General features: G+C 51.3%; 3 protein-coding genes across 3 annotated transcripts; all 3 read right to left on the reverse strand.

Annotated features, from left to right (window-relative positions):
- Positions 1–4771: 4771 nt before the first annotated feature.
- LOC112892234 (protein terminal ear1-like) lies at positions 4772–8275 on the reverse strand. The gene is made up of 6 exons (XM_025959367.1): positions 7552–8275; positions 7278–7446; positions 6732–7199; positions 6497–6628; positions 5402–5543; positions 4772–5282 (listed from the first exon to the last, which is right to left on the reverse strand). The coding sequence occupies exons 1-6, from the start codon at positions 8273–8275 to the stop codon at positions 4932–4934; spliced, it is 1986 nt and encodes a 661-aa protein (XP_025815152.1). The 3' UTR covers positions 4772–4931.
- Positions 8276–13489: 5214 nt separating this feature from the next.
- On the reverse strand, positions 13490–14611 carry LOC112896028 (cysteine proteinase EP-B 2-like). The gene has a single exon (XM_025964061.1). The coding sequence runs from the start codon at positions 14609–14611 to the stop codon at positions 13490–13492; it is 1122 nt and encodes a 373-aa protein (XP_025819846.1).
- Positions 14612–15873: 1262 nt separating this feature from the next.
- On the reverse strand, positions 15874–22685 carry LOC112892233 (lysine-specific demethylase JMJ705-like). Its single transcript, XM_025959366.1, has 7 exons — positions 21786–22685; positions 21607–21685; positions 21448–21515; positions 20579–20729; positions 19065–19738; positions 18005–18670; positions 15874–17652 (listed from the first exon to the last, which is right to left on the reverse strand). The coding sequence occupies exons 1-7, from the start codon at positions 22615–22617 to the stop codon at positions 16088–16090; spliced, it is 4035 nt and encodes a 1344-aa protein (XP_025815151.1). The 5' UTR covers positions 22618–22685; the 3' UTR covers positions 15874–16087.
- Positions 22686–23001: the final 316 nt, after the last annotated feature.

Raw genomic sequence — 23001 nt, forward strand, 5'->3', positions numbered from 1 at the left:
ACCATTGCTTCGTAATTCGCGCATGCAAGCATCTCTAGCTCCTCCCCCCTCTCTCTCTCTCCTCTTTTATTGACCTCTTCAAGAGTTTTTTTTATTAGTTCCCAGCATGCCCTCACAGTCACTTCGTCCCGCACATGCATCACCCTTTGGCATGGGCGGAGCACCCTTGTAACCGGGTAATAGCATGCACCCTTTCTTTCTCTCTCCTTCCTGCGTCGTCTCTCTCTCTCTCTACGGGCACGGCCTTTGCGTCATTGGAACACACGTCGTCGGGAAGTAGACGACGGTGCCGTGCAACCCTCCTGGTCGCATGGGCCCCGCTTCACGTGGCTCCCGCCTGTCAGCGTCCACGTGGTGCGTGATCGCATGCGCGCATGCGGCTCTGCTTGTTTCTCTCGGCTCAGCTGGGCGATCGAGTCGAGACTCGAGAGGAGAGAAGGCCGCCACAGGAACATGATGGGTCGCCGGGTGGCTGCATGTGGGGTAGACGATGGCGTTGACTTTACGTTTGACTGTCGTGTTTAGCTTGTCCCATTTTGGCCAAGCCTTTCGTTGCCTCGTCTCTGCTCTACCTCACCCTTTCTCACGATCGGTCGCCTTTTTTTGCAGCGCTCTCTCTCTCTCTCTCTCTCTCTGTGGTTCTTGGGAAGAGAATAACGACTGGACTTTTGCATAGCTATGGCAGGTAGGTTGGTTGCCAGGCTCATGCGTTACACCAAGCTGCACAACTAGACCTCGGGACCCAAAAATCATCGTGCTTGTGTGCAAATGTGGTGATACGACGCTTACGTTAAATGATACGGAGTGCCTGGTTTGATCTGACAGCTGCGTGTAGTCGTAGTAAAAACCATCATCTGTTAGAATGATCTTGTGGGATTTGTGAAAACAGTTGAATGTGAGGAAGATTTTAAGGTCCTACTGGCTGTCTACCGTTGAATGTTTGTTTATGGAAGATTTTAAAGTCCTACTGGCTGTCTAGCTGCAATAGATCGTCCATCCATTTTAATCCCTTATATGTTAGATATAAAGCAGAATCTCTTCTTATGTTATGGAAAAATCTGCATAATTCTTTATTATTATTATTAAGAGGAAAAAAATTTAAAAGTAACAAAGAAAATCAAAACAGCGTAACAATAAGTGGAAGTTGAAATCTCTTTTGTGACAAGCAACTTATTGAACCTCTGAAATAAAAATTCCTGTGAGAAATCATAGATAGAAATTTGCTTCCTTATGATAATTCTCTAATTTAAGTAAGTATTATTTCTATGCTCGATGCAAATTAGACGAAGATCGTTCGTGCAATTTCCTAGCTACGTCTTATGATGCTCTATTCCTACTTAAATTTTGAATGTTTCCTGTATTTCCCTTGTTTTTTTATAATTTAGTTGCCGTGGTTTTGTCATCTATATGATTCACCCACTTAATTAATTTAGTTGCTCTATTCATATATAGATAGAAAGAGAAGCATGACACCTGATGAGTCTGTGTTGACAAAGTTTCAATAAAGCTATCCCATCCGAGTCTCCTAGATGCGCATCAAGCAGCAAAAGTGCTTACAATTAGTACTATTTGCCGTACAAGCAGGTGTGGCCGAGCACTACTATCGCTTTTCAGGAGACAGAAGGTCCACTCCATCACCAAAAAAATCACATGACCGGTAGAAAATCCCCAAAAGGCTTCTTCGGTTGGTCGGCGCTAGCTGCTGGCACCAGGACTCTTTCTACTGCTCCTCCTAACATAGATTGTGCACGCAGTATACGAGTCCCTTGTTAACGACGATCGAAACCAGCGATTAATAAGCTAATGGTAAACCCCAGCAAACCCTATTGTTTTATGCAACCAACGAAGGAGAGTAGTTCATTGCGATGATGTCGTGCGAGGTCTAGTCTCTCTCCTTGGTTGCATGCGACTGTCTGCCCCCACTGTTTCGAGTCACAACACAGGTGCCTCGGAATTCGCGGCCATCGCCACCGTGCGTGCCTCGGTGACCCCCAAAGCGCCCGCAAATCGCTGGTTTTGGCTCACCTCGCTCCACTGCCTAGCTTGCTCAGCCACCAATTCTTTTTGGCCCTGCCACGCCGCACGCAGCACAAAATCCTACCTGAAAACGCTCCACTTCGACACCACAACCACCATAAACTACACTAAACTAGTACGTAATAATTAACCTCTCGATCGAGAGTGTCAGCGTGCAACAAGAGTATAATAGCCCTGCCGGTGTCGATCTCTCCCGCGTGCCCGCACGGGTGCAGCGCTTGCAGTGTGGCAGCTTCCCTGATGCGGTAGAAGCCACACACACATCTGATATGATCTGGGCGATTACCTTAACCAAATCCACATGCATGGCCCACACCGAGCTAATTAACAAACAGAACACACGACGTATTCCATGCTAATTTTTGTTGCACTTGTACAGAACTACCAGTAACTTAAGGATCATTAGCAACCTCTTGTCTGCAACTTAGCCGGTGTGACCGTGTGAGCCAGCCAGCCGGTCAAACGGAGCGCTACGACCCACACGGCCGGCTCGGTATCCGTTGTATCGTTGCGACCCGTATGCAATGCGGTGCGCTCAGCTCGTAGCACCACCCTGGCCGTTAAAGCGGCCAATGCTGTCAGAACGCGGCGTGGGGCCACGGCCACACCAGAGGGGATGGCCCAGGCGGCAGCGTCCGGCAGCAGGAAGATGAGGTCCAGCACATGAAATATAGACAAGTACACCACCGGGCAGATCGCTACTGGTACGTGCATCCACCAAATAAATGGGGGCACATGCAGGACAAGCTGAAGCTAAGGCAAAATCTTGTCATGCTCGTTTCAAAAGAAAAAAAAACTTATCATGCCTTTCATTCACATTGCAGGTTTGTTTTTCAAAATTAATATCTTGAGGTCTATGTATTTTCTCATATATATGCTTCTAATTTATAATTTCCGACCCGCGCATAACTTTTGGGTGGTGTGTTTGCAGTTGTCCGAAGGCAATTTTATCCTATAAGGAAGATTTCAAACATGGCAGCTGTTTTGAAGACGCAAAATGTCAACTGAAAAGGAATTTATTAACTTAGCAATAGACTTTTGTAATTCATTGACTTGAACTCGTGTAGACTGGCCCTGATACTCTCTCTGCCTTAAATAAAAGAAATATATATATATATATATATATTCTGATTTATCCTATGTCAAACTATTACAAATAAACTATAATATGTATTATTTTTTTACCAAACTTAAAATAGTTTAGTTTAATACAAACTTCGAATCCCTTTATATTTCAGGTGGAAGTATAGTATATAGACGTGACATTGGTATAATTCCCACTTGAATCTTGTGAACCAATCACATTTCAAGCCGGCGAATGTGAAAGCATAGCCATACCTTCATTATCCCCAAAAGGTTTCTAGTCAAGGTCCCTCATGAGGGAATCCGGTCATATCAAGCCAAGTTACACTTAATGCACGGCAATTCAACAAGATGCACCATAAATCAATTTCTAATCCGCGTAGCCTTAAGACCCGCATGCAATTTCTAATCACTTTTCAAAATACCGCATAATTAATTTGCTATCTAGAATGCACTTTTACCGAACGCCTTTCTAGAGAACCAGAAACAAGAGAGGAAAGGAACAATGACTTACTCCATGCTAACAAGAACTTGAATGCTAATAGCCTGTAACTTTCTTGATTTTTTTCCACGCACATTGCCAAACTTCGTGTAAGATCTACAAATTAAAGTGCTCTATGTATAAATGATTCGACTCTACATTAGGTGGCGGCATGGAGGTAAACACATACTCCCTCCATCCCTAACTAAGTGTCACTCGGGAAGCGTGTTATTTAGGGACTGAGTGAGTACATTACATATCTTTTGGTTGATGCAGCAGTCTAGATAATTTAATTTTTTTAAAAAAACTGGAGCTGGTTATCTGATCTACCTATATATGTTTTTAAATATATAACGCCATATATTTAAGACCAGAGACCAGAACGAGTACATAACGAAAAGCATTGCACATATTCATCACTACATTTACAGGGGGGAGAGGGTGCGAGTTCTAAAGCTTTTTTCTTGTATCTCGGTTCTTTTCTAACACTGAGATGGAAGACCAGTACGCCCGGCACTCTGATCCGGGGTCATGTGTAACTAGACGGTAAGGATAAATTCTCAGATTAAAAGAACAAAAAAGACAAACCATGATGAGTCCATGGCCTTGATGCGGCAGAAATTTATTTCTAAAATTACAGAATTCCATATACAATTTTTCATAATGCAGTTAAAAATATATATTTCATCAAAATACAGACAACATAAAAAAGATCAACGAAACAAGCATACTGGGAAGCACGGAAGAGGACAAGAGGCTGCCAAGAGCCTAACTTCCCAAGAGCCAAAGATATCATAGGAGCGTAGGGGAGATGGAGCGAAGATCTCATCTCCTGGTGGCTGGTGCGAATCATCAAATGGAAGAGATCCGATGGAATCCAGCAACTCATGATGATACCAGATCAGAGGCTCTCTCGGAATATGGAGTATGGTAGTAAACTGTAGTAATTAATGTAAGGAACAAACGCATGGCGTACAAAGAATTGATAGTCCTAGCTAAAGCTACGCTAGCTAGCTCCAAGTTTCAACGATGGAAACTTCAAACCGAAACCCAAAAGAACACGACTCCACCCTCCTGCCGCAGCTTGTACTTCTACGAGCCAACGAACACCCACTCCCCTCCCCTTCTCTTTCCAACCCCTCCTCTATGTTCTTCATGTGCCATAAATGAATTGCCACTCCACTCCACTTCACTCGCTGCGCGTGCAGGAGTTACGGAGCAGCGAGAGGCTTGGCCGCCATCATTGCCTCCGCTTCTCGAAGCAACGCGGCGCACGCGCGCCTGCCGATCGCCGCTAAGCTAGGCCGGCTACTAGAGCTGCGGCGGCTAGCTAGTCGGTGTAGCCCAGGCGCCGCAGCTCCCCGGCGAGCCTGTCTTCCTCGTGCTCGTCGTCGGACGGCGCGTGGGAGGACGTCGTGGTGGACGACGCACCGTCGCCGTCGCCGTCGCCGGACGAGGAGGGCGCCGGCATCAGCTCCTGCGCAAGAGGGTCCACGCTGGGCGCCCGGCTCTTGGGAGGCGACGACGACGAGCCGGACGCGGCGGGCGAGCGGCCCACGATAGGGACCGGCTCCGTCAGGAGCTTGCCGTCGCGCGGCGGCGAGAACGCCACGGGCAGGTACTCGTCGCTGTCGCACGGGAACTTGGAGTTCTTGAAGTGCTCCTTCAGCGCCTCCAGGCCCTGCGATGCGCCGCCCAGCGCCACCACAACGTGAGCGTGTCAAGCCACACAATTGAAACATGGGAGTCGACACGAAAAAAATATATATTTTTGGCCTAGGTGAAAGGCAGCTGCCATACTTGTACGCGCGCGTATGTGACTTGGCAAATCTTGCGCGAGTTGTACACCTCCCACGGCTGCTTGTGGAACGCCTTGTACAGCCGCACGGCGGCCTCCGGCGAGGTCATATTGACGAAGCCGTAGCCCACGTTGCACTTGTTGCTGAAATTTTTTATTATTGGATAAAGAAATTTGTATCAAACACTACAAAATCCTCATGACATGCTAGTAGAAATGGAAATTCAAAATGGCATGGCGACAAGTAAACTACTAATATAAAGCCTTAGAATTGAGACAGAGCAGAGTAAAAAAGCTTTGCGGCATGATGCTGCTTTATGTGTATGTGAAGCTGCATGCCTTTTGACAGCCACTAATGTCCTCTCGTTATTGGGCATTGATAGGTCTTTTCTCAACTTGCTTCGTGCAAGAGTAAAGCTGCTGGTGTAAAGCTACTCCAGTTCTTAAGCACACTACAATTTTTTTGTTCATTTGGTCAAAAGTTCAATTTTTCACATTGTAAAAAACTCCGATTATTTTTCCTCAGATGCAAATGATACGTCTGTCTCTACTGTCTACACCCCCACCGGTGCGTCTCCCCTTTGTGTTGGCCTTGTTATGGAAGTGCGGGGCTGTGCAAAGCAAGAAACGCAGAGGCAGGGAGGCGAATAGGCGATCCCAGAGGGCAGAAGCAGCGGCCGGCTAGAAAGGAAGGCAGGTGAACAGGCAGAAGATACTGAATCCGCATGCAACCAAAGAATCCATGGCATCAAAACGAGACGGATCCCCCTTGGGCCGCTGCCAAATTTATTTCCATTTGGGCTAGTAACGCCATAGCCATCCATGCCTGCTGCTCCACTGCACTGTGTGCACTCTCACTCTACCCACCCAAAGATAAGATGCCGCCTCGATCCACAAGCTCTCGCGCTGTCAGCAGCCGAACCCCTCGCCTTCCACCACCCCCCTCACATTTCCCATTCGAGTACAAGCACTCTACCATGTCAACAATTTTCAGGGCACCAAATTCCCAGAAAAACAACCGAATTTTCAAGCTGCCAAGCGTGTGTTCTTGCATCGGGCACCATAAAATATAAGTAAAATCGGCTGAAAGTACTCACTTGAAATCGATGGGGAGGTAGACGAAATCGTAGGAGGAGAAGGGCTGGCCCTCGCCTTCCTCGCCGCTCGCCGCGATCCGCTCGTTGGAGTGGATGCAGTGGTTGTCCAGCATGTTGAGCAGCAGCTTCTGGCTGCGACCCAGAGGCCTCGAGCATCAGCAGAATTGCAGTTCTAAGCGTGCAGCGCCCATGAAATATAGCAGTGTCGCGGCAATGCGGAGATTGGCGAGGATACCTGTACTTGTTGGGTATGTTCCTGATCATGACGGTGGTCCTCGTGTCCATCTCCTGAGCCGGCGCCGCCGGCGTGGCGGCGTCGCCGGCGGCCTCCGGCTCCTTGAACAAGAAGCGCGCCTCCCACCCGCTCTTCCGTCCTTTCCAATTCCCGCCGCCGCTCCCGGCACCTTTCTGGGCTTGCTTTCCAGTCGCCGTCGCGGTCGACGAGGAGGGGGGTGACGAGGAGGACGCCGACGGCACGACCTTGTTGCCACCCTTGCTCTTGCGCTCATGGCTCGTGCCGCCCTTGGACTGATCGCCTGCGACGGCCTTAGAGGAGCTCCTCCGCAGAAGCACCACTCCTTCCCTCGCCCTCACGGAGCCCGACGACGACGACGAGGAGGCCGACGGCTGGGACGTTCGCCACGCCGCTTGATGCCTCGGCGGAGTCGGCGCGGTGGGCCGGTGGTGGGGCACGTACCCGCGCCTACGACCGACAGGCACACGGCAAAATTTCAGCCGCCCACTGAATGACGAGAAGGCAAGTCTGGCTGACCGAAATTACCTGCGGGGCCCGGGGCCGGAAGGGCGCGTGAACTCGATGGCGAGGCGGCGGCCGAAGAGCTCCTGGCCGTTGAGCTCCGCGAGCGCGCGCGCGGCGTCGCGCGTGTCGAAGAAGTCCACGAACTTGTGGCTCGGCCGATGCGCCGACTCCCTCACATCCTTCAAGTCCCCTGCGAACACGAGGACGGGCCAATACAATTGCTGCGGGAAACACAAGAAACGAGCGTGGGAAAACGAAATGGCTGGTTGGTCGGCTCGATCGGTGGAGAGCGTACCGAAGGCTTGGAAGACCTGGCGGAGGTCCGCCACCGAGACGCCCGGCAGGGGGCTGAGCACGACCAGAGAGCCGCGGTTGTCGCCGTCGTCGGCGCCGGTGGCGAAGTGGGCCCACACGGCGTGCCCGAGGACGAGGCCGCGGCAGTCTTCGTGGGGCCACTCCCAGGCCTGGGGCGTCGGCGGCGGGGGCCAGGCCGGGGACACGGTGGCCGCCGCCGCGTAGAGCTGGCCCAGGCGGCTCTGCTGCCGCATGTGCTGCTCCCGGACGCAGGCGACGGCGAGCTCCGCGGAGCGGATGTCGTAGAAATGGACGGTGGCCACGCCCTCGGACGCCACCGCCGACGCGTCAACGGAGCGGATCGCGCCGAACGGCGCCATCGCCTGCGCCACATCGGCCTCCTGAGCGTGCGGCGGCACCAGGCCCAGCACCACGACGCGGCTCGATGGGCCGTCGACCACCGGCGTCGACATCGGCAAGGTGTACCCCGGCTGCGGCGGCGCCAGGGCCATCGCCATCGGAGGCACCGGCACCGGCACGGCCATCGCCGCCGCAGCCGGCACCGGCATGGCAGGATACGGGTGGGGGCAGTATATTTGTTGCGGGAGAGGCTGTAGAGGGTAGGGGGCACCGACAGCAGGGTAGAACGCCTGAGCTGCGGCATCGAGAAGGTTGCCCGAGGCTCCAGGGAACCCACCGATTCCACTCCCTCCCCCACCCTCCATGGCCTGAGCTCGGAACAAAAGAAACCGAGACGTCCAGGGAAGACGCCCGTCCAAAGATCTAGGACTTCCTAGCGATTCTTGATCATGCCTTCGATCAAGAACCAGGCGAGAATTGTACTTGGGGACCCCCGACTCTCCCTCTCTCTCCTGCTTAGCTGTATGCTCGGTATGTGGGTGGAGTGAGAGTGGTGGAGGTACTACTGCCAGAAACGAGGGAGGGAGAGGGGGCCGGAGAGAGGAGAGAGAGATTGAGAGCTCTTTTTATGGTAATTGTCGCGGGAAAAGAAAACCGGTGGGGTTTTATTCGGAGCTCTACAGGAACGAGGGGGGAGAGATGGAGAATTGGAGAGGGAGGAGGGGAGGAGAAGAGTCGAGGAGGGAGGTGAAGGGCGGTACGGAGGGAAGAGGAGGGAGGAGGGGCGTTGTGCTGGATTGTTTTGCTCGGATCCTCTGCAACGACAGCACTTGTTGCTCTTGCACGAGTCATGCCCCGTGCGTACATGACAGGCCCCACGTCTGCTTCTTTTGCTGGGGAGATTTTTCGATAGATTTGCTTTTTTCTTTCTGAGTTGAAATTTATGCTTTGTTGAGCAGTAGACATATGTAAATATCTAGCCTTTTGATACTAACAGGATCCCAAAATGTGCCTTGACCACAAACACGTACCAACGTATACAAAACTTTATGGAGTATTATACTATACATATCAACACATTTTGAAGCTGAAAAAAATTCCTAAAGTTTTCGCAAAAAATTATGTCCATTTGTACCTGTGAACTAGGTATATTTTCTTGTGAAAATAAGCCTCTTTTAAATACCCTAAAGTTACAAAGATATCAATAGATCAGATCCATCACTAGATATCCGTCGGAAGAGGAAAAACACCTCCAACTGAGCCACTTATTTACAACGGAAAGGTAAGTCCGTTAGGCACAGCTGCATAGCAACTATTTTGATCACCCATCAGTTATTACATACTAGGCTGCAGACCTCACAATGATGGCCTAGAACAGGGGCATCAATTAAAGTATAGGTTTCAGGCTTATTCTTTAGAAATACTGTCAACATGGACATATATACCAGCTAAATTTGCTACAACATTTAGTTTAACTAGATGCATAGAATCTGGATGGGTCTTTCCCATACTCACACTCCGTGTCATGTCTGTTTTTTCTCTTAAAATTATGTGATACAAACGTACTTGTGTGTGTTTGTGGTGTACGCGAGCGCATTAGCTGGGTACATACCGCCGGAAAATTGAAAAAACAAAGGTAGGAAACAGCTCTGCATGTGAGGGAAACATGCCAATTGTGTGTCGAAGTCATTAGGCTTGGTAGTCTAGGAAAAACTTGATCTATGTAATGGTAGTGACCAAATCTTCTCGTGCTGTAACGGTAAAATCATGAACCCAGAGGAGTAGCCTTGTTCATTTTTATAAGAATATATCCTACTTCATTATATAAGACAAAAAAAGTTAGAGAGCATGGGTGTTTGGACGAGTAACTAAAGTTCCTGTCATATCGGATGTTTAACACCAATTGGAAGTATTAAATATAAATTAATTATAAAATAATTGCATAAATAAAGACTAATTGGCGAGATGAAGTCCGTTAAATCTAATTAGTTCATAATTTGGCAATGTTGTATTACAGTAAATATGAGCTAATGATGGATTAATTAGACTTAATAGATTTATCTCGTGAATTAGTTTCCATTTATATAATTAATTTTATAGTTAACTCATATTTAGTTTCTTCTAACTGGCATCCAAACATCATATGTGATCCGAACTAAAAATTAATCCATCCATCCAAACAGTGCCTGGCTCTCCCTCCGGTCCCAAAACTGCGAACCAAAGCGGTAAAACCCAAAACAACAGAGGAAACCAGAAGTATTCCGACTCTATTCCCCGGCTCTTCCGAAGCAGAAATGGGGGCAGACAAGATGGACGCACCCCGATTTGTGGGAAGCACGTACAGTAATCGCAGAAGATCCTGCACCTCCGGCGTCCGCGTCGCCCTGGGACGGACAAAAGGCGCGATAGCGGAGAGGCGAGACGGAAAGGCACCCTGCAGGCAGGGGCGGTGCGCCGGCGGCGCGCAGCCCTCATCACTCCTCGGCGGGAGACAGTGGCCATGGGGTTTAGGCCGGGGGCCCACGGGCAGCGGCATGTCCGGTCTTGTCGAGGTGCGTATTCTGTGTATTTAGCCACAGTAGGTATCCTTATCGCCGCAGCCTGACGCCTGTATTGTCATTCCTCGCCAGGCCTTTCACTTGGCGCTGCCTCGATCTTGCTTTGCCTGCAAGCGCACTCTGAATCTGATCCATCCATCCACCGGTCGATCCGTCGATCCGTGCTCCATCTTCACCTGGATCATGGCGACGTGGAGTGGAGAAAACAATTGATGGCACTGCTGGTGGTGGCGTTCTGTAGGCTAGCTGTTGCAGGAGGCGAGCCGTCTGCAGGTCGAGATGGCGCGGATCGCAGGGGGGATTCCGCGGGAATTTTTTGACGGGTGTTTGGCATGAGCGGGAGGGCTCTATCTGCTTCTTCTCCCGGCCCGCCGGCGAACGGTGGTCGCCGAGGTTCCTGCTGCTGGTCGGAGACAGGGAACGCTGGCCGGCAGAGTTCGGCACGTGGGCTCGGCGTTGGGAGCGGTCAACCCGCGCGCGCAGCCACGCCGCCGTGCCGGGCTCTCCGTCCGTCCGTTCATTCGTTCGTTCGTTCGCGCAGGGCGCAACGCAACATGCCCGCGCTGGCAACACACACCTCTCTCTCACGTCTTCTCACAATCTCCGCTTTGCGGCTGGCTGTCCACGCTTGCTCGCTCGGTAAGATCTTTCACATGAGGTATTCAGAGTTTCAGATTTTTGGAGTCGATCGATCGACGGGCAGCGCGGCTTGTACTGGATGGAGAAGTGGACTCTCTCTGTCAGGTTCGTGGGCGAAAGGGAAAGCCTCTACAGATTAACTGGGCTAGCCCAATTCTACAGTACCGCCTGCGAATTCTTTTTCGTCATCTGAGATATTTGGATCCTCTCGATGCAAAACGACCTGATGGAGTGGCTGGCAGGTCCATCCAGCTCCTATATATATGGATTGGAAAAATAGTGCCAGCGCCTGGGGCGCTGTCTTATCCGTATGTACTATAGAAGCGTGGCTCAGCTACGGCTGCCGTCTACGAACCTGACCGACGCCGCAGTGACGATGCTACTGTGCCGGCGGCCGGCGTACAGTAACCGAGCGGCCGGTATTACTACTGCGTCCCCCGACCCGACCCCGATGAGCGCCGCGGCTGCAGGGCTACGTGCAGCCGCAGCAGCTACACACACCGCGGCGAGCGCCGACTGCGGCCGGCATCGGAGGACGCGGCAGGCTCCAGGTCGATCGGGCCGCAGCGGCGCAGTTTACGTGGAAGCGGATGGAACCGACCGATTCGAGGTCTCGTGCGGCCGGCGCGGCGGCCCCGATGGGCCGGGGATTGGCGCATCCCCGTTGGTTCCAGGACGGAACAGCGGTTGGTTAGGTTTGTCGGCGCCGCCGAGTCGCCGACCCCGCCGCGCGCGAGAAGGCTCGGCTCCCGGCTCACCGCGACGGCACGCGGCCCTACGTGCGGGTACCCGGACCTGTTGGGTCCGGTAGGTGGTGGCGGTGGCGCCTTTGGCTCACTTTCCTGCCCGGCGCGGCGGTGCATCAGCGCTTACGGATCGCCGTCCAGTGCTACGGGTGACAACGACGGCTGGTGCAGCAGGAGAAGCGCTGCCGCAAGTACCGGAAGGAACAGCGCCAGACGTCGGCCCCCGATGTCGCGAGTACATCCCTCGTCTCGCTCGTACGCCGCCCACGCACATCCATCCCTCAGGCAGCTCGCTCGTACTCGTACGCCCCCCCAGGCGCACGTCCGCATCCGGCCCGGCTGTGTCCGGGCGCCTGTTCCGCTCGCGCCACGATCGCGAAAGGGCCCGGCGCTACAGTATATTTATGTGCGCGCGCAGCACGTACACCAGGCCCTGCACGTACCTAGCACCTGTACGCACGTAGCTAGCTACCAGCGTACGCCATGCGCCCCCCTACACGCTGCTGCTTGATAGCTGCAAGTACGCGGCCGGCGCGGTAGTAGACAGCACACAGTAGTAGTACCAGGGCCGAGCAGTGATCGAGGCCGGCAGGGGGTGCACTGCAGCTAGGCAAAGGCAAGGTGGCAGGGGCGATGCACACATATAGATAGACCAACCTTTTTGGCTAGCAATACGTGCGCTGTAGGAGCGCCGTGCAGCGGCAGACCTAAAAGCAGCCAATCTTGTGCTCTCCCAGTCTCCCTACCTCGCTGATCACTAGCGCCATACGTGCGTGCTCAGGGTCGGGATCGACGCCGGTTACTGGCTGCTCCAGCAAAAGGTTCGCTGATCAAACGGCGTGTGCGCTCTATATTCTTTCCTTTCGCTGCCGAGATCGCCCCGTGAATTCGTTTCGGTCCAGCCCACGAAGCCACGCTCGATTAATTAGGGCCAGGGTCGTAGCCCATCGGGCCCAGCAGTTTGAGCCCGGTATCAAAGTCACGGCATGAAGTCCTCCGCGTTGCGTACCCAAGCTGCACTGCACTGTGCGACGTACAGGCACGGGCACGACCGCGAGTTGGCACAGTGGCCATCACTGTGCCAATGGTGGCTCGAGGCTGATGGCAAGAATATCCTTGCCTTTTCCCAACAGGAGATTGCGTGGTGCTACTGTGCGCGTGGGGGGTCAGGATCGGACGCGACCTGGGGCTGCCCGGCTCCAACAGCTTTGAAGGAACACCGTACGCGCTGCCGATGACAGAGGAAGAAGAACAGAGAGGCATACTATGCAAGTATACATAAGCAACTGCTTGCTAGCTTACGCGTAGCTCCCTTACCTTTTAATATCCCGGTGCATTACATGCCACACCGTATTACATTACCAGTAGAATTTAGACACACGCCTAATCTTACTCTTTTTTGCGCGCACGCGCCGCTACTTTTATTCTAGCTTCTCTCGTCTCTCACCGAGACCCAGACCGGCACAATCAAACCACGTATCACTAGTACAACCCAATCGACAACTAATAACACAAGCAAACAGTAGTAGTGGTGGTAACTTGGTAGTAGTCCTGGCTGCGTATACTTGCGCGCCAGCTGATGCATGGTGCGTTCCTCCGGATGATGCTCGCTCAGATCGATGCAGCCATGGATGGATCACTGGGAGGAGGCGGCGGAGGCGGAGGCGTCCCTGGCGAGGAGCGCGCGCCGGGGCTTTTGCGCCGGGTTGGGGGAGGTCTTGATGGGGAAGGAGGCCTCCATGGCGATGCCGCAGAGCCCGCCGTCGCCGGCACCGCGCTCCATCCGGATGTACCCGCCCTCGCCCCACCCGGGGCCCCACGAGTTCTTCACCACCCAGTAGGGCGTGCCGTCGTCGTCCACGCCGTACCCGACCGCCGCCACGCCGTGGTCCAGGTCCGTGCCGCACTCGCCCGTGAACACGCCCTCCGAGTAGAACTGGAACGCCTGGCCCCCCGCGTCGATGGCCACGGACACCGGCTGGTGCGCCACCGCCTTGGCCAGCGCCTCCTCGCTCCCCGCGGGGACCGCCTGGTGCCCGTCGATCACCACCACCTGCCCGTGCCGGGTCCGGTAGCTGTCGCAGGTGCCGTTGCGCGCGCGGTACGGGTACGCGGCCTCGGTGGTGATGCCGCCGTGGCCCTTGATGAACTCGAAGGCGTTCTCCATCAGCCCGCCCTGGCACCCGTTCTCCTCTGTGTCGCAGTCCACCAGCTCCTGCTCCGACAGGGACACCAGCCTCCCCGTCCGGATCGCGTTGATGCCCTCCACGGCCACCACCGTCGAGAAGGCCCAGCAGCTGCCGCACTTGCCCTGGTTCTTCACGGCGGTGACCGCGCCCGCCCGGCGCCAGTCCACGGATTGCGGCAGCTCGGCCACGTCCTCGTACATGAACCCCGGCACGGCCGGCCGGGCGCGCGGCTCGCGGCGGAGGTCGTTGATGCGGGAGTCGGCGAACGTGGAGCGGAACTCCTCCCGCCCCATGTCGCCGAAGTGGTTCAGGCGGAGGCGGTACGGGCGGTCGCCGCGCTTGTTGTGCGCGTGGATGAAGTGCACGTTCTCCTTGAAGGTGCCGAAGCGCCGCCCCTTCTCGCCGTGGTGCCGGTGCATGCGGTGGTGCGCCTGCCACCGCTCGTACAGGTCCCACAGCGCCTCGTCCGTCGCCAGGTCCTTCTCGTCGAATTCCATGGCGCGGCACAGCGCCGCCGCCGCCGCCACCACCAGGGCCACCAGTAGAAGCCGCTTAGCGAGCCGCGCCATCGTGCAAGCACCTGCTGCAAGCTACCGCCGAGTTTGTTGTGGTGGCAGCTGCGGTAGCGACCGGGGAGCTCGATCGCTCTGCTCGGAGTGTGAGCTGGTGAGTTGGGACGAGGAGGGAGGAGCCGTATTTATAGCGCGGGCCGGGGGAGGGGGAGCCTCGCCTTTGCGGCGGGAACGATTTGAATTGAATTGATGGCGGTAACAGAAAGCGTGGGGGATGGTGTCAGATTCCGCTCGGGGGTTGGGGTCGATGGCTGCCGCAGCAAAGTTGGCCGCCGCCTCGGCTGGGCTCTCGTGCTGGCTGCCCATTGGGGGCGTCGAAGATTCAGGCCAGATTCATTCGCGTCGAAGGAGATCGATGGATGGATCGTTCGTGCCTTCGCGGGGGTGGTATAGCCGCCGCCATTGGCCGTGTTGATCTGTGTGCAGCCAGTTTTAAGGATGCTACTCGGGTAGCCATGGCCGTCGAGGAGATGAGAGGCGGTGTTAATGGCGGTCGCGGGGGCCGAGGAGCTGGGAGTACTATGAATCTACGGTAGGAGCGAGTCGGTTGCGATAAGGATTCCGGAGGCTGCGACGGCGGCGGAGGAGGCAAGAGCGCGGAATCGCGTTCCCATGGTCTGCAGATTCTTCCATGTCTTTCGCGAGGCTTCAAAGGAAAACCGAATAGAAGTTGCGTGTAGAGCGTAGTTTGCTAGACGCACATCAGCATACAGACTCGGTTGCTGGAGAACGAGTCACAGAAGCCGGAAATGGAGGCTGCTCCTGCTGATTCCTAAGCAAGTTGTTATGAATTGCTGACTGATGCAGAACCCCAGTGCAGTTCTACCATGGACAACCATTGAGCAGAAACCTTGGAGGTTAACTTTTTTGGTTGAGCAGTTGAGCTTGATCAGAATTCAGAAATACCAGAAAAGGGAAACGAATTCGCGTGCTGCTTCACCGGTCTCGGTACCAGTTTCAGGATTGGTCAGCAGAGGATGTTCTCCTGTGGGATCGGCAGCATGACGCTGACGGCACCGGGCGGGCCAGATAGCACCAAAGCAACGCATCACCCCCAAGCCGGCAGCCAACAGCAGAAACAGATCTACGACATCAAACGAACCCGCGCCATGTTCACGTGGCAATACAGAATCTCAGAATGGGCGTACAAAAATTCTGGGAACAAGCAGAGCACTAGCACCAAAGCCAGGCAGATTTTACCATCAGTCAGCGCAACAAGATCAATCAAGTAATGAACAACAGCCAAAGACAGATCGGAATGCTACTTAACCTTAACCATGGATTTCAAGTCAGCAGAGACCATGATAATTTGTTAATGATAACCAAATTACTGACACGGAACCACACTAATTGTGGGTCCATTAGAATTCCTCCAAACTGTGAGCAGAGACCAACATGGGCTCTGGGTGCTAACGGAATGTACAAACTTTCTCCTATTCCTTCACTACTACTGTAAGCTACTGCTGCTTTGCCTCACTTCTTTGTTTTGGCCTTCTTTGCTGCATGGCCAGTCCTGCGCTTGTGGCGGCTGAAATCAGAGACGAACCTGAATGTCTGTTCACACCCTGGCTCGGGGCAAACATAGGGCCTGTCGCCTGTATGCACCCTCATGTGCTCTGTCCTAGCCCATGGCCACTTGAACGCCATGTCACAGCCCGTCCACGAGCATTTCAGTGGACGGTCATCGTTGTGAACCTTGCGGTGCTGCAGCAGGTACTTGTGCGAGAAGAACTTCCTGCCACAGCCCTTCACTGGGCAGATGTCACGCTTATGCAGAGACAGCTCCTGTTTTGTGCCGAAACTCATGGAGCAGCCTTCAATGTTGCATGCATACTCTTCACCATGCTTCGGAGAACTTGGAGGAGCTCCTTTATTTTCTCTAGTTTTCTTCATTTGCTGCTTTTCTTCTACTTTAGTCTTCTGCTTGCGTGAAGATAGCTGCTGTTTTGTGAAAGAAAGTTCCTTGCATTCCGACGTTCGCTCTTCATCCTTCAGAGCAGCTGGGCTTGAAGCCTTTTGCTTTTCTGCTCTAGTTTTCTTCGTTTGTTTCTTCACATCTATGTTTGTCTTCTGCCTTAGCGCTCCTCTAGCTCTTGAATGGCTAGCAGGATCATCACTATCCTCTTCAACCATTGCCTTTGGATGGCTAGCTGGATCATTATCCTCTTCTTCCATCTTTGATTTCAGCATGTTTTTCCTATTGGCAATCCTGGAGCTGCTACGGATTACCATCCTAGATGGTGAGGGGGGAGAGACTTCCGAAGCACCTTTCATTGACTTTGAATTTTCCTCTTCAGTATATTTTGGCTTTTTTGTGTTCGCTTTCTCCACAGGTTCTTTCTTCCGCTTGCTTGCATTTTCTTCATCTGTTCTGCTGTTACTCTTTCTTGCGGAGGCCTCTGCAGCACCTTCTAATGCTTTCAAATCGTCCTCTTCAGTATGTTTTGGCTTCTTGGATTTTGCTTTCTCCAATGGTTCTTTCTCCCTGTTGCTTGTTTTTTCTTCAATTGCTCTGCTGCTACTCTTTCTTGTGGAGGTGCCCTCTCTACTTGAATTTTCAACATGTTCAGCATTGGGTTTCTGAATAGAAGAACAGATTTCATCTATTTCATCTGGCTCATGACTTTTGATTCTGTGAGCCAAGTATGGATGGACCTGGTTTGACATCCATATTTTCCCGCACCACCTGCCAGCCAAGGCTATTTTCTTCGCCCTGCCTTGCCTTCTGGCATAAGTCTTCAGCTTTACTGGCGAGTTATTGGGAGAACTGCAGCCAAATGCCTTATAGATAACTCTATTGTATGGCAATTGCTTGTTATATAAAGGAGACTTAGCAAGATTAGCACTATAATAAAGATTAATGCCCAGTTTTACAGCCCAATCACTATTTGTCGGTATTGTTTCCTCATCCTGCACAACTTCCCGCATCTTCTCCCTATCCTCGATGCTTGCCTCTTTGAAACGAATATCCTTCCAGTCATACTCAACTTCCATTTCTTCAGCCAGCAATTTGGCTTCTACTTCTATTTTGGGATATTCTGTACAAATGATAAAAAACATTGCGTCATTTGAGGTTTTGAGAACCTAGGAAGCATTGGTGGATATTTTGTATCATTAAGATCTGAAAGCAATGGAAGTCTGAACCTACTTATTCTCACTTCACCAAAACCAATGGAAGTAAAATGTCCTTTCGAATAGGAAAGGATGACATTTTAGGACAATATGTTGGATGGATCATGCACTAGTGTATTCAAAGGGTAATTGCTTGGTCATGATGAACTCATGCAGTCTTGAAGATCATGAAGTCATTGCTAAAAAATGGTAGATAAAAAAGAAGCATATCGCGTTGCATTCAAAAACAGTAATTACCGAGCAAGCCTAGTGACTGACCTGGACGGCACAAAAGAAAAATATGGGCACCCCCAATAGTTTGAAGTTGCTTCTCAACCTCAATAGCATGTTCAAGACAAAATACATGCATTCTTGATGAATCCTTATCAGGTTGCACAATCGATGTAGCTAAGTTGTCCACCATAGTCGTAGTGCTTCTGTTACCATCCATACAGATTGTAGCACTGTTATGGGCAGCTTGACAATCTGTACCATGAAGTCCCTCTGTTGAAGTCCTGTTCGAGCTCAATGGTTCACATTGAACCTTCTTTTGCATTTCTGAATATATATCCTTTGGTTGAAACCCCTCAGAAAGCACCATCTTAAGTTGATACTTATTTCTTGTACGAACACCTTTTGGTCCATTGTTTGTGTTACCAATACATTGTGGCCTCTGAGAAGATGGTCTTTGTTGGTGTTCTTTACTACTTGACGACAGGTTAGTTCCATCACACCCGATACTTGAAGTATTATTGGGCTGTGATTCAATTGTGTGACTTATTAATTCACTGGAGACATTAGAGACCTGAATTTTTTTGTTCAAAACATCATCATCAGAATCTGATGGATCTCCATAAGCAGATGCCAAAAGGTCAAGAGCAGAATTCCTGTTGAGGGCTGCAGCACCTGAACTTATTCTATTGCTATCCATTTCAAAACCAGATCCTGCTTGTTGATTAAAGATACATACATACATACATTAGATGAAAATAAATGATTTATGCCATGAGCCCAAAGAAGCTAATATGAAATTGCAATTTGGAAAAAGAAATAAACTATAAAGTTCAACCAGCACTACACAAGGAACAATGCACATGACACATGCTCTTGCATCTCTTGTGTTTGGAATTGCTATGATGGCCAGATGCAAATATTACAGGAGTAGGAATTAGACATAACGTTTGCATCATAAACTATCCACTTCCATGACAAACAAAATGCAAGGAAATAACTCAAAATTAAAGCACCAGAGGTTGAACTAAAGCTCATTTAGAATTCACCAATGGAAGTAGCACAAATATAACATGTATTCAATGTACATTAAAGACATATGGCTTACGTAAAACTCCACTATTTGTCGTCGCACTTTGTAATGCATCTATCAGATGACCTTCTCCAGAACCAGCAAATTGTTTATTGATCAAACTAGAATCAGCAGACATCAACCATTTTGCTGCACACTCCCTTGGTTTGACGACAGCCACACATGAAAAACTCAAAATCCCGCAAGTGACACAGGATAAGAAACCTTGATCTAGAAGGCCATCAGCACTGTTTATATCCCCCTTATCACTTTCTGCATTGTTTGCATCTGATGAGCCCGACATGTTTACACAGTCATGCATACACGCTGTAGGTGGGAACTTCTCTCCTGAGCAAACTGACATTGGAATTTCTTTGGATGATGGCAATTCCCCATTCTTACCAAGCAGCCCATTTGTTGGTAAGCATCTTGAGTCTTTTGGAGCTTCTGCGCTACTGCACTGGCAATCCGATATCCTGGGTTTAGTTGTTGACTGTGATTTTGAGAGTAAACTTGATACTGCAGAACCATCATTGGGACTAGTTGGAAGAATAGTGCAAGAAGACCCATCACTCAGAAAATGGTTAAGCAGTTTATTGTCTTCAATAACATTTTGGACAAATATCTTTTTGACCAATTGTTCACCTTCACTTTTCTTCTTCTCCTTCAACCTAGAGCTTCGTGGTTCCATAGCCCCGCTGGATGGATCCCTAGAAATGTAGAATTTTAAACAAAATCAAACTAAAGGTCCAGATACACATGTAATGAGAGACTTCTTGAAGCATAGAAGGACCTAGAAAAGAATGAAGTTCCAATAATTGAAGAATTATGTCACAACATCATGGCTATTGCAATATACAAAAGCAGTTCTTCGGAGAAAAAAAACATATGAAAGCAGAAAATCTTTTGCAAAATATTTTCTGTATTGCAGAAATTGAAATGGAGACATCAAATATAGACAAGCCTAAGGCCCTGTTCGTTTCCTACCCTCTAAACTTTAGACCCATCGTATCAAAAAGAATCTTGCTATTTAGAATTATTAAATAAAATCTGTTTATAAAACTTTTTGCACAGCTGGGTGCTAATTCGCGAGACAAATTTAATGAGCCTAATTAATCCATAATTTGCTATAGTGATGCTACAGTAATCATCCGCTAATCATAGACTAATATACCTCATTAGATTCGTCTCGCGAATTAGCACTGGGATTCTGCAATTAGTTTTGTAATTAGACTTTATTTAATACTTCTAAATGACAAGATTCTCTTTGATGTGACCCCTCTAAACTTTAGACCCCAGGAAACGAACACACCCTAAGATAAGTAAGCAGACGGAAATTCTTCATTGGTCACCTACTACTGTTGTTGATAAAAAATGGGAGTTGAAACCATGAAAAGACAAGTACCACAACCAGATCCAGAAGTGAAATCAGTTTTCTTTCTGAATGGTATGCAGTAGGTATCTCATAAGAAAAGATCTGCCTCATAAAGCACGCTACATGTTTGAGAAAAAAATGATATAAAATGAAGCACACAACATATGATGAATACCTCAAGCACATCGACAGTGCAAGTTCATAGAGCAGTTGATAGTGTGAAACCATGGGAGGACGATTGATTGAAGCTCTCCGAACTGCAGCCTCTTTTGCAACTCTCAACCATTCAGGAGTAGCCATATTTGATGCTTCCGCATAGTTGAATCCTGCCACATACAAAACTTCCTCACGAGCTGATTGGAAGGATCACCCACAAAAGACAGCAAAGCAACGACCAAGCAACAGCAATATTAATTTTCCTAGCATGTGATAGAAAGAAAATCCTAATGTGGTCATATGCACATGCACTGTGGTACCTGCAGCAAACATGTAGCTTGCATTTGTATACTACACACCAGTGTAGCTGGCATGGATTTATGAAGACTCCATTGCAAGGCACACAACCAAAGTTACTAGGTAAAGGGCAAAACACAAAACGGAAGATCTTTACGAGAAAGGTAATAGTTCAGTTTTCTGAAGGATAGATAATTTCCTATTATAGGAAAATGTTAATCCCGACCTTAAATATCCTATAGTTGTCCGGTCTAAAACTCAAGCAATCAATAGATACCACCATTCTCTTTTTTCCGTTACATCTTGTATCCGATACTCGTCATATCCACTAACTTTTAATATTGAAGCCAGAAAAGGACTTTTCTTTCCCGCCATGCCATTCCAAATAAAACGGTCCGCATCACAAAGACACAACATTTGCAAAAATTGCTAAGCTACCTTACTGTTCAAGGCATGTCTAGTTCCAGAAATCTAGTGACAAAAAGGGTTGGCATTAAGACATTATTCGGCAGGCATAATTGAGTAGGCAAACAAATGTAGCATAGATAAAAGGCAGGATTTTCAGTGAGTCCAAGTCCTAAGACTGCTCACCGTGATTGAAACCGCTGTGATATGATCCGGGGAAAGTGACCACAAACTCCCCTGCATTCTGCACTAATCTGTTTCGATGCATAGAACAACCAACCGTTCATCAACCACCAAAGGTATCAAAGGAAGTGATTCAGTAACGGAAGGAAGCAGTAGCACCACCTGCAGCAGGGAATCCCAGATTGCACGAGCACTTCAGGGGACATCACCGTAGTCTTGTCACCCAGCATTGCAAACGTCTCTGCACCCGAGATCACAGTTAGAAATACACATATCACGTTACAGTTTCAGAAGCACGGAACAGGGGTTCTATGGAAAACGATGAAATGCCGCCGTCTCACCTAAGGGGTTCACCTCGCCACCATACCCATGGACGCGCACCGCGTCCTCGAACGCGAGGGCAGCGTCGCGCGGCACCCCGTACCACGTCTTGGGAGCCCCGGAATGCAGGTAGTTGAGGCTGTGCAGGTCGTGATCCTCTACGTGCCACGCGAACCAACTGAACAGCATGGCGACGTAGAGCATCGGCGACGTGACCCCGGGCACCTCCTCCCGCAGGAACCGCAGCAGCGACGCGGGGCTCCTGGCGACGCCGCGCATGTTCCAGGCCGTCTCGCCGACGTGGGCCGCGGGCAGCTGCGTCGGGCGTGCGTCGCGGGGGGCGAACCCCGAGCCGGGCATGTCGCTGGCGTACTCGACGGTGACGGGGCGGTCGGCGGTGGAGCGCCAGAAGAGGGCCTCGACGTCGAGCGGCGAGAGCTGCCTGGAGGCGGGGACGCCGAGGCGCGCGAGGAGCGCCTTCCGCGAGGCCCCTGCCTCGGCCTCGAACTGCGGGAGCGTGTAGCGGCGGGAGGAGTGCCAGACGGGCTTGAGCGCGGGGCGCGGGCGGCGCGGGCAGAGGCCGAGCTCCTGGTGCCGGGTGGGGAACGTGGGCGAGGGGTCGCCCGGGTGGAGCGCGGCGAAGGAGCGGGAGAGGTTGCCGAGCGTGGTCCGCTTGGGCGGCGGCGGGAGCGGCGGCACGACCTTGCAGATGCCGAAGGGCGCCGCGGCGGGCTCGATCTTGAGGAGGTAGGCGACGGGGTCGGCGAACTCGGCCGCGGTGGGGCGGAACTCAGGCGCCAGCGGGATGGACCTGAGCCACGGAGGCACCAGCTCCCCCTGCGCGGACGGCATGGCCGGCCCCTCCGTCGCGAGGCGATGGGTCGATCCTCTCTCGCGGCGGCGCTAATCGCGCATTTGGCCGGAGCAGAGGAGGGGGTTTGGGAGGGGAACGGGGGAGTAGAGTGGAGTGGAGCGGAGGCTTGCGAGGGGAGCGTGCCTGCTTTACTGCAACCGCTGCTGCAGTTGGGGTGGCGCTCGTGGAAGGCGCGGCGCAGGCAGGCCTGCACGGTTTGCACACAGGCAGCGGGTGCGGTTGCTTCGCTTGCGGTTCGCGGTTTGCACACAATTTTTTTTTCCTTGTTTTGTCCTGGAGTGGTGGTTTTGCTTGCGTGCGTGACAGGGGTTGCGTGGTGTACGCCTGTCCGTGTCAACGATGGTAGCTTATGATTGAGCTGA

The sequence above is a fragment of the Panicum hallii genome, chromosome 5, assembly GCF_002211085.1.
Source record: "Panicum hallii strain FIL2 chromosome 5, PHallii_v3.1, whole genome shotgun sequence".
Lineage (NCBI taxonomy): Eukaryota > Viridiplantae > Streptophyta > Magnoliopsida > Poales > Poaceae > Panicum > Panicum hallii.

Excerpts from the sequence above, each read along its gene's own strand:
- LOC112892234 (XM_025959367.1), bottom strand. The coding sequence starts at position 8,275 with ATGGAGGGTGGGGGAGGGAGTGGAATCGGTGGGTTCCCTGGAGCCTCG. Across the intron at positions 7,447-7,551 it reads CCAGGTCTTCCAAGCCTTCG|GGGACTTGAAGGATGTGAGG; the intron begins GTACGCTCTCCA and ends TCGTGTTCGCAG. Across the intron at positions 5,283-5,401 it reads TCACATACGCGCGCGTACAA|GGCCTGGAGGCGCTGAAGGA; the intron begins GTATGGCAGCTG and ends GGCGCATCGCAG.
- LOC112896028 (XM_025964061.1), bottom strand. The coding sequence starts at position 14,611 with ATGGCGCGGCTCGCTAAGCGGCTTCTACTGGTGGCCCTGGTGGTGGCG.
- LOC112892233 (XM_025959366.1), bottom strand. The coding sequence starts at position 22,617 with ATGCCGTCCGCGCAGGGGGAGCTGGTGCCTCCGTGGCTCAGGTCCATC. Across the intron at positions 19,739-20,578 it reads GCACTGTCGATGTGCTTGAG|GGATCCATCCAGCGGGGCTA; the intron begins GTATTCATCATA and ends CTACATTTCTAG. Across the intron at positions 18,671-19,064 it reads GACAAATAGTGGAGTTTTAC|GATCTGGTTTTGAAATGGAT; the intron begins GTAAGCCATATG and ends ATCAACAAGCAG.